The sequence below is a fragment of the Vespula pensylvanica genome, chromosome 4, assembly GCF_014466175.1.
Source record: "Vespula pensylvanica isolate Volc-1 chromosome 4, ASM1446617v1, whole genome shotgun sequence".
Taxonomy (NCBI): domain Eukaryota; kingdom Metazoa; phylum Arthropoda; class Insecta; order Hymenoptera; family Vespidae; genus Vespula; species Vespula pensylvanica.
The window spans coordinates 3,217,879-3,228,871 of NC_057688.1; the positions used below are offsets into that span (position 1 = coordinate 3,217,879).

General features: G+C 35.2%; 2 protein-coding genes across 4 annotated transcripts; one reads left to right on the forward strand and one right to left on the reverse strand.

The window, feature by feature from the left end:
* Nucleotides 1–119: 119 nt before the first annotated feature.
* On the reverse strand, nt 120–785 carry LOC122628800. The gene has a single exon (XM_043811446.1). It carries the CDS (start codon nt 724–726, stop codon nt 250–252), a length of 477 nt encoding a protein of 158 aa, XP_043667381.1. The 5' UTR covers nt 727–785; the 3' UTR covers nt 120–249.
* A 2,581-nt stretch (nt 786–3,366) lies between these two features.
* LOC122628795 lies at nt 3,367–10,908 on the forward strand. Of its 3 annotated transcripts, none has more exons than XM_043811435.1 (6): nt 3,367–3,408; nt 6,946–8,838; nt 8,921–9,262; nt 9,367–9,594; nt 9,695–10,171; nt 10,342–10,908. In XM_043811435.1, the coding sequence occupies exons 1-6, from the start codon at nt 3,394–3,396 to the stop codon at nt 10,360–10,362; spliced, it is 2,976 nt and encodes a 991-aa protein (XP_043667370.1). In that variant the 5' UTR covers nt 3,367–3,393; the 3' UTR covers nt 10,363–10,908. The 3 variants fall into 3 exon arrangements, with proteins under 3 accessions (XP_043667370.1, XP_043667371.1, XP_043667372.1); XM_043811436.1 differs by lacking the exon at nt 3,367–3,408 and adding an exon at nt 5,433–5,572; XM_043811437.1 differs by lacking the exon at nt 3,367–3,408 and adding an exon at nt 5,858–6,143.
* The last annotated feature ends 85 nt before the right edge of the window (nt 10,909–10,993 follow it).

Consider the following 10,993-nt stretch of genomic DNA (forward strand, 5'->3'; position numbering starts at 1 on the left):
TAAAATTGGATTAAAATTATATTAAATATCAAATTTAATTTTATTTAATCTATGTGTTCTAATATTTTAGTATTAATAGTTAAAAGTTTTATTGTAATAATATAATAAAAACAAATATCTGATGGCAAGATATTGATGGGTGATAATTTATTGTGATTAAACTTTTCAAATTCAATTATATTTTTAAAATCAACATATATTGTATTATATATTATATTATATATTGAAATTATTTTCTGAAATAATATTTCAATTTAATTTAGTAGTAGATTCACTGCAAGTATAAGTTGTGCGCAAAACACATAATTTTCTTATAGGATCGAAAATTGTCTGATTTGGACATTTTAATATTTTCTTTAGATATCCTTTTGCACTCCAGTAACACAAGTAATATTTTTGACAAGTTGGATCGTCGATAGGGAATCGACCTGAAGTTAAACACTTATATGGATTGGTTGTCGTCTTTGGAAGCATATCGCAAGCATATTCTGTTGGCAATACACATGTTTTTCTAATATGATCGAATACTGTGTCATCGGGACATTTGAATATGGTAGGTAGATCCTCAAAACACTCGTAGTAGTATTGACAACTGATATCATTTAAAGCAAACCTTCCAGATCCACTACATACAATTGGCTCAATTTCAGCTTTCACTGATTCAAATATCAGAAGATTTAGCAAGAAAGTTTTAAAAATAATGAGAAACGTATTATGTATTTCCATTTGTATTTCTAATTATTACGATCGTTGCAGCTCAATGTGGAAAATACTACACTGATTTCATTCCTTTCGGTTTATATATCGCATATTTTATTTGCTTTATCACTTATCTTGATTTATTTCGATTTCGTGCTATTTGATCATTGGTACATTGCTAACAAAGTAGATTGAATTCTAAGAGAAAGAAGAGATAACGACCATGGGCGAAATTTGTCGTCATAAAAAAGAAAGTCTCGTTGTTAGACAACTAGATTTAATCCGTGCTTTAGTTAAAAACTACGATGAGACGACTTTCGATCACGTACCTGTGCCACCGACGATCAATTACTATTATAATTTCGCAAGTTCTGTTTCTTTCTTCATGTGGTGAAATATTTATGACGATGCATGTTATTTAAATAGGTATGATTGAGGTCGCATAGATAATGCGTCTTTGAGATGCTTGAAAATATCGAGTAATACATATCTAAACGAAATATTTTTTTAAGAATACTACCGAAGATATGAATGAACACGAAGATATCACAATTAAAAGGTGAGATTCATTCACTGATAATTTTAAGAACAATTAATTTGAAAATTAAAATGTGCGTTACTCATCGACCTTTCCTATCCAAACATGTTCTATCGAATAGAAGAAAGTATACATATATGTATGTATAATATATAAAAAATATAAAAAACGTTTGCATTTATATCATACGTTTTTGTTTATTATATATAAAATGTGTACATTTATATACAAATATGTATTTGTAATAGAAGATGACATCTGTTACTAAGAAATATTCTGTTTGGATAGTAGAACGTACGAATATCACGCTGTTCTGATAATGAACTTTATTTATTCCGTTCAGATACGGAAAGTTTTACTATTTTTTTCAAAAGTAAGAAAAAAAAAAAGAAACTGTTAAAAGAAAATATAAACAACATTGTAAATAAGATAATAGTATCGTTGTAAACGTTTGAAAAGATACAAAACTCATTATAAGTCCTTGAATCTTCTTAGCTTGTGTCTCGTGACATCGAGACTCTTCAAGGATCCTAGTAACCCATTTAGTCGGGTGCACAAACACGACGTGATTGCGGAAAGATTCTCGTATATGCAGACTCGATCGACAAACAACGCGGAGTCTGGAACGTGCCAATGTTACGCGCGTAGAGCATTAAACCCGGTTAGACTTTCTCGTCGCTTTCTGGCGATTTTGTATTCCGCGGATTCACCCTCGATTTCCCCCTCGTACGTAAAGTTGCGTTAAGTCTCAGCTTTCTGGATCGTTGTACGTTTCACCGACGACGAAGACGAATGATGGTAATTCGAAGATTTCAAGGCTCTTGTTCGAGGAAGAGGAACTTCGTTGATGTAATTAAAGATGTCTCAAGAATAGAAATTATTTGTATACTTTCGATAGATTTTCATTAAATGCGTAGACGTAAGAGGCTTTTAATTCATGTAACTCGTAACTATTTGTTTAGTTATTGTTTCTAGTTATCTCTTTTATTTTTCTTTAGCAGAAGTATATATCGACCACCTTACGATTTAAACAGTTAAAATTTATATTCTATGGGTTGTCGAAAATATTCAGATTTACGGTTACACGAGCATTGTATTAAAAAAGGACACTATTTCAAAAGCGAAAGTTATCAGCCAGTAAATCTTTTTTGAGCAGGTCAAACGTCCTTAAACTGTGATTTTTCGTAGAAGCCTTTCGAGGATTATTCTTACGTCGAATTATTCTACTAAGAGGTCACAAAAATACACGTGTATATTTTGTACGAATTTCTTTCTTTTTTAATATCATACTGACAAATGCAATAAATGTTAAGATTTATTTTTTAAATTTACTCGGAAAATATAATGTGTTTTCTATTTTTCCACTGAATTGTATTATCTTCATATTGCTAAAATCTACTAAGAAAATTTTGTTTTCCAAATATTCGAAACGTTACTCAGAAATATTTCTTAGAGAACAGGTAAAATCTTTCTTCGGTTTTTACTCGGTATTTTAGTAAGGGTTCAGCAGGTAAAGATGTCAGGTACAAAACCATTGGAAAAGCTATTGATTATGCTAGCAAGAATGGTATCTGTAGGTGGTCGATGACGAGATGAAACGTTGCTGATACGAAGGTTAGAAAAGAAGAATAAGAGGGAGGAAAAGATGAGAGGAATGAGGGGAGAAGAGCGAATGTATATAAGTCACTCGTACATAAGAGACTCCAATGGACTCTCTCTTTGACCCTGGTCAAGTGCACACCTTTCTTCTCTCTTTTTCCCATTCGCCTCCCTCTCCAAAGTGTTCCTCAGTCAGTCGTCCTCCTCCATGGTGCTCTTCCATCCGTAGTAGTCCTTCTTTTCCCGTCGTTTCTCCGCTCTCGTTGTAGCGTCACTCGTATCTCGTCTCGCGTCGATACTCGGTACAATGTGTTGAATACTTATGATGGGACTCTGACTCACTTTTTATACAAAGAACCGTATATTCTTATTCATTTTCACTTTTTTCTTTTGCTTCTTCGTCGCGAGTTAAAGAATAATTCTTCGAAGAAGAAGTATCTTCTTTCGTCATTTCGTTTTTCGTTGAGGTGTGATATGCTGAGAAGAAGAAGGTCCTGAGAGGTAGAAGGAGAGAGAGAGAGAGAGAGAGAGAGAGAGAGAGAGAGAGAGAGAGAGAGATGGACATTCGTCGCGTGAGTGTTTTTTGTTTTGTTTTCAATTATCTCAAATCTTTTTGTTATATGTTCAGAATGTTTTTATGAATTGAAATAGATTTTATCTTGGTATACGTATTCGATAGGTGTCGAGATAAGAACAATTAATATTTCAATTTAAATTAAATTCATCGATAGCAAAACATTTTCTCCAGTCGGAAGTATAAAGAAGATAACAAGTTTCTTCCTTTTTTTTCTTTTTTCTTTTAGAAAGGTATTATCTTTTGCTAAGGACCGAAATGTGTCATTTTTCGTTTGCACAATTCATCCAACTCTGTTATCGATGGGCAAATAAAATTTCCAAACATAGGAACATGTTTAATAACGCCGTTAAAATCTTTGCCGGATATCCATCTTTTTATTTTGGTTTCATATATTTTTTGAATATAAAGCTCAAATATATGCACAATAAAAGAATTATAACGTAATCATTGTTTCGATCGTGTTTTGATACATTGCTTTCTCTTTATTCTCAATCATTGCAACCATTAGAATTTAATATTTTACCAATTTGTCGAAATAAATAATTCCTTCTCTTGATAATTATATTCATTATCTTTCTCTGAAATACAAGCAACAGTTTTCAAGAAGGAAATACGAAGAGTACACGCGCTTCGTTACATTTTCATACGTTTCACCAAGCCTTGCGGCCTGTCATTAGACTCGATAAACTAGTGGAGATCATCGTAGTTAAAACGATTTTCGTTTTTCTCGAAGCAAGGAGATGACATGTGCCGTTTCACTCACCGACATACGTCGAAATAGAGCATCGAGCGAGGAAAAAGATAATAGTTAACTCTCCCCTCGCGCTCTCATCTGTACTTGCTTGTAATTGTCTTCTTTAGTTCGCGTCATTTCGTTAAAGAACCGTTAGACCGTTCTTGTCTTTTCTATAGAGATCTGATTTTCACTCACGGCTTCCCACGTTACTCGCGCGATGAAATTTCGGATCTTCATCGTAATTATTGTACTCGCAAGGTAGTTCACTTTTATATTTCGATTTAGAAGAGCGTTCAAGATCAAAGAGAATACTTTCATTAAATACCTTTATTAATATACGAAGTACGAGAAAAGTGTTCGGTTCGTTAGTTTCATTGCAACTTATAGATTATTAATGCAAAATTGTTCTTCGACTACGTTCATTAAAGTATCAACGCCAAGGATAAATTTATGAGTTTTTAGATACGCAGTATTAACGTTTTATGATATAGATTATCGAGAGAAGCGATAAAGTCTTCCAAATGAGATAGTAATTTCGTTTGAGAACATCGACTAACGTCCTTTAACAAGAAAATTACTTGTAAAATAATAGTTCAAGAAATAGTTTTGAAACGAAACGAAGAAAAAGATATAATAAATAATATATCATTTAATAAGATAAGAAACGTAAATGGTTATGTTAACGATATCATAGTTATTATCAGCGGTATTTCTCGATTAACGTCGGTCGAACCGCACAAGACTTTCATGTTTGGCGCGCAACGATGAGAGATACACGTGGTCACACGTATACACACACGTAAGGTCGCGCGTCACACAGATTACATACACTCACGTTACATCGTCTTTTCTCCCCGTAGGTCGACTCTCATAATCCCCACAGTCCACTTACCTACATTGTCGACTCGCGCGCACGTCTACACAAACACAAATACAAAACTTCTTGGCCTCCGTGAATATCACGAGCTTCTCTCCGGCGAGATCTCCAAGTGTTTCGCGATACTCGATCACGATTTCATCCTCGATTGAAATAAGATTTTTTCATTTAACTTCTTCATGACAACTTGTTTCTTGAATTCGTTGATGTCGAACATTCGAATTGTCGTGCACTTTCATCTTTTCCGAATGAAATCTACAAAACGATAAAATGTAATTCGTCTTTTCTTCAATTTATTTTTTTTTCGATTAAGTTCAAAAAGCAATTAAGAATATTAAATTAAAAGTCACAGAAGTGTTCGTTTCATTTCATTCAAGAACGTAGAAGTTTTCATTGAAATGTTCATTTAAATCAGATATTCGACGTTCAAAGAAAAAAACAGATGAGGAAGGAACAAGTTGGGTCAAGCGGAACGAATCAGTGAAATCTTGTACTTAGCACATTGAAATCGCGATACCATAACGTGCGATTCTCTTTTAAGCCATTGTAAGTTGAAATTGCTTTTAAAACGATAAAAAAAAGAAAAGGGAATAAAGCCGTTCCTATCCAAATTTGCATTTGCATTGTGTAAACATATAAGCGGTGTCCCTACGAGGGAGGGCGCAGTTATCGTACATACATACAATCAGATCTAATCCTCATTTATCTGTTTCCTTCACTTTCCTATGTCGCTTCCGGTTTCTACGACTCAAAAGTCTTAGTCTCTGTGTGTCAAAGTGCGCGCGCGCGCACGACTACTCTCGTTCTCTCTCGCACGGAGCGTGTGTGAGCTCTCTTGGCACGTAAATGGCACGTGAAGCTCGCCAAGAGAGCCATTCAATCTGCGTTGTGTGAGAAAGTTTCCAAGCCCCGGCCACGAATCGACTCGTTCTCGATCTACACATCGAATACATACACATACACATGCATACATACATTCATACGTAGCAGAGAGATTCGTTTTCCTCGTAGCCTTTGCTGCGAGATCATTCGTGCACGTACTTCTTTTCCGCGCGAATAGAAGCGAAGGAAGTAGTGTGCGAATAGGCGAAAGGATGGGAATTGGGGATCTCAGGAAGTACATCTTGGTTTTCAGATTTAATTTATTTATTTATGTATGAGATATGAATGCAAGTAAGAGAAAAGTATGCGATGATACTGGATAAAGATATAATACATTGACTTAAAGTAGAAAGTATAGAAATAATTAATCATATTAAGATAAATGTATAGGTATACGTTAATACAATATTAAATCAATTGTATGATGTGTCACATGTTTAGTCTAAAGCAATTATGAACGCTCGTTGTACGAAAGGATCCTAAAAATGAAATAATATTCGAGGAATTGTTTGAAAGAGTTATTCTTTTAAAACATTGATTACATTTTGCAAAATTATAATTATCGATTTGTAAAAGATGTATCTGTGAGTAGGAAGAGTTGTCTAGTTCCGCGTACGGCACACATGTTCTATGAAGGTTCGAAATGATTCTCACGGAATGACCCACTTATGGCGACTATACTCGTATACTACGTTGTGCCATTGACTGCTACGAGATATACTCATACATAATTTTTTGACGTGTAAACGTACGAACGAACTTTCATAAATTTCAAGAGAACCAAGTGTTATGCGAAATACATCGTGTATATATATTGAATCGTATTACTTTATCTTGCATAGTAACGCAGGCCATTTTCGCAATCATGTTGTAAGCGTTACATCGTAGAATGAGATCCACTTTTGAGATATAGGAAGATCGATGCGTTTCAAATTGCAAAATGCATACAAGAGATTCTCATGCAGGTGTCACGTATTTTATAAGCATACAGTAAGAATAAGGACGCTTAAAATTTTATTTGAACGCTTTCTTTCTAGGCCCCGATGTTCTTAGTATTGTTGACATGTGTCGTTGGTACACTTTCATTGGCGGGCAATGATCGAGGCGTTCCAAATTCGGTACAACGAAACCAAAGATACGCCTTGAGCGAATTTCTGATCCCACCGCCGCTACCACAGTTGCCATCACGTGTATTTCCCGGAGGAAGGACTGGACGAACTGTTAATCCACATCCTGCTGAATCTCTTGGTTATTTTTCAAAGTTCATAAGTTGGTTAAATCCGTTTACTAGTGGTACTACCGCGGAAACACCTCTACCTCTACCTCCTGAAACGCTCCATCCGCCAAAGTTTATTCAATCACACGTGCCACCATTACCACCATCGGGGCAACCATCTGGACTGCCACTAGCAACGCCTCAAGTTTACAATGTACTACCACCACCTGTCTTTGACAGACCACCATTGCCTCAACCGCCATCTCCTGCAGATATTTACAACAATCTAAATCCACAAGCCAAAAACAAGAATTGTAATCCGTGCAATAAAGTTCCTTGGTTACCCATGAATCATGGAGGAGCTTACCTTCCTCCAAGCAATCAAGATGGACATATCGGAGTCGTGGGTGGAGAATATCTTCCACCGAGTAATCACGGACTCGTTGCTGCGGCATCTCAAGAAGTCAAAATACCAGATTTCTTTTACGCACCACCTTTACAAAACGGAGAAATTCCACCGATCGGACCTCTACCGAATCCACATTTGTATCCAGGTCCCATGCCTCCTCTGTTCAAAGCAGAAATATTTGATTATCCTTCACAATCGAATTATCCTACTAAAGGAAATTTACTACATCACGAGGTACCCATATCGACTGTTATTGAAACAAGTCCATCGTTACCTTTGGGAACATCGAACGATCAAACGAACAACTCCGGTGATAGAAATTTAGGAATTCCTCAAGAAGGACAAACTATTTTCGAAAGTCATCAAGTATCTGGTTCAAGATTAAGTCATAATGAATTTGGTAATCAAGGATATGGTGGAGTTCAAATAGACTCTTTTTCTAGTGCTTCTCATGAGAATCAACAAGGATCCGTGGTTCACCCAAATTTTAATAAAGAAAATGATGCAACGTCGATTAAACAAAATTTCGATGAATCCAAGATAAACCAGTTTACAGAACCCAATACATCCGGTAATTTCGAGCATACAAGTTTCGGGAACAATCAACAATTCGTTGATTCTTCTGGATTGGATTTTCAAAGAACCGATCAGACTGTTCTCCCATCTGTAATAGGAAATGATCATTATGCATTTGGAAATGCAGGATCGGGACAGCAAACATATAATGGTGATATATCATCTAGTATCGGTACAGTGAAAGATTCCCATGCGTCAGGTACTAATGTAGAAAATCCAATATATTTCGAAGAATCGCCATTGACGGATTTAACGAAGACGAGTGAAAGTCGTACGGATTCGCCCTCGATATCATCCTCTCCTGCTACCTTCATTGATCTTGATGGAGAACAAAAATCTAAGGCAACCTTGGATTATGAATCGAGATCGAATTCTTTCCAAGTACAACAAGAAATTAATCGATTAGGATCATTGGGTGGTAGTAACGATAGTTTTTTGAATTATTCAACAGAAAGTAATGTGATCAAAGACTTGTTCGGAATTGACAAAATTAATGAGCAAACATGGAGAAATACTAAACCGACTACTTTGACTGCGGGAGGTTTGCAGAATTTTGATACTTTATTCGTAGCGCCACAAGGACAATTAACTGATTCTTGGTCAGTCGTTTTGTCGACGACCATGAGGACGACGCAAGATGAAACTTTATTAGATAATTTAGGAAAAAACAAAGATACAAATAGGGAAGATCATAGTTTACAGCAGTATGGAGGAAAGAGAAATAAACAGGTACAATGAAAAAGTCAATAATTTGCTGTTAATACAGACATTGAATTTAATAAAATTAATGTCATTTTTGATTTTGTTTTAGGTACAGGTAATAATTCCTTACACGTCTCAATATACTCCGTTACCTTTCCATTCATCCTATGACGATAAAGATAATGTGAAAGTAAATCAACAACGGACAGTATCTTTCGTGGACGTATCGAATCGTGATAATTATGTCAGTCAAGAGTCTAGAAGCGAGAGTAAGGTGATAAGTCTTCCAGAAACGGTGACAGTTTCTAGCAATTTGAATATTTTGGATGATCATACGACGAAAGTTGCGACGACGACGACTGAAGCTGTCTTTAATATTAGTACGAAGAAGGTTAACAATTCGATAGACGTTCATAGATTACAAAAGAATATCGACAATTGGACGATACAGGTATGTACATATTGTGTTACATCTATGGAAATGAAAATATTAAAAAATTAAATTAATTTTTTTTGTAAATATTTAAATCAAAACTTGTTTGGATTTATAATTAGGAATATTCTCGAGGAACCACTTTTAGCACGATCTTACCCAGTTCCCGTCCTTATCTGCAACCATCGAAAAAAATACCTAATGAATATTTCACGACAACGGAATCTGGCGTACATGTGGACGATTTGAACGATCATGAAGGAAATGTAAGATCTTTTGCATTGGCTGGATTCAGTTTTAACGATATTGAGGATGAGGGACCTAATTCATTCGAGGAATCTAGGATACAGGTGATATTATTGATTTACTATTACTATGAAAAATAAAGGAGAGAAATTAAAGCAGTTATATTGTGAATGATCAACCGAGAGAATATTTCTTTTTTTTAAGGCTATACACGTTGAAAATCCAACAACTAAAACGGAATTTAATACGTCGAATGTAAACGAAAATAAGTCGAACGCGACCACGAAGAAACAAGAAAGTTCTTGGAAAAGTTTTCCAGTGTCGATTTCGACGGTCGATAAGGAACGAGTCTATGTCGTGACTCCTCAGACAACTACGACCGTTGCAACCGAGCGTCGCGAGGAGGAAAATAAATCGAGCACGAAGAGCTCGAAGAAAGGGAGCGTAGTCTATTCGAAGAGTATCGAGAATAAGCAGGACGAGTTCGAGAAGATAGAGAGAGCTTATCAAGTCCTACCACAGGCTGTAAATAATTTAGCTGTGGCTTCTACGGGTCCGGAAACCCTTCCTTTATGGGGAATAATGGAACACGAAGAGTTTGCCTCGTTAGGCCAAAATGAAGACGAGAACAATGACGATGAGTCAATAGTGGCGCCTATCCTCTACGCCGGACATTCCAAGGTACTTTTTTTGTTTGTATTATTTGCTTTTACTACGATTTTTTGATTCCCTTAAAGTTAATTTTATGCTTGATTCAATATATATATATATATATATATATATATATACATATATATAATAATTATTATTATTCTTATAGCAATTAGCTTATTCTTTTTTTCTTATTTTAGGTTTCACGGGCTAGGCGATGACTAGATAAAAGACTTTCGATTGTATAAAGACTTTTCGTGTTCTTGTTTTGTCGCTGATATAACTTCGTATAGCGCATAGATAAGTAATATTTGCGATCGCCGAAGAGCGTTTTTATTTATCAAGATTTTCCGTTCAATGCGAAGAAAAAGAAGTCGGTCAGGCGTCAACTCAAGATAAATGGACAAATCACAATTTCTCATGTGCGAGATATTTAATTAAAGGGACATCGATAACTAATTAATTTAAAAAGTAGTGTTAAACGAACGCGTGACTGATAGTGATTGATGATATGAGGATACAAAACACAACGTGTTTTGTTATTTTCTATCAGCTCATATGGTAATATGCATTAGTTATTTATCTTCCATATGTATAAAATATCCAACGCCAGGACTTGCGAAAATAACAGTAGGGATTTTATTTCTATGTTCAATATTTATTCATCACACTACATCAGATTTCTTTCATTCGTTTGTCGGTTAGAGATTTTTTCTCAGGGTCATTGAATTTTCATCCAATAAAGTCATTTAGGATTTTCATCATTATATTATATATTTTTTTTTGTATAATCCTATTCGTATATATTCTCCAAGGCTGTATCTATTTAATATTTAGAAAATAAGAAAGACA

Bases quoted from the DNA above. Each gene is read 5' to 3' on its own strand.
- LOC122628795 (XM_043811435.1), top strand. The intron at 9,595-9,694 runs GTGATATTATTG...CTTTTTTTTAAG, and splicing joins TCGAGGAATCTAGGATACAG to GCTATACACGTTGAAAATCC. The intron at 10,172-10,341 runs GTACTTTTTTTG...TTCTTATTTTAG, and splicing joins TCTACGCCGGACATTCCAAG to GTTTCACGGGCTAGGCGATG.
- LOC122628800 (XM_043811446.1), bottom strand. From the start codon at position 726: ATGGAAATACATAATACGTTTCTCATTATTTTTAAAACTTTCTTGCTA.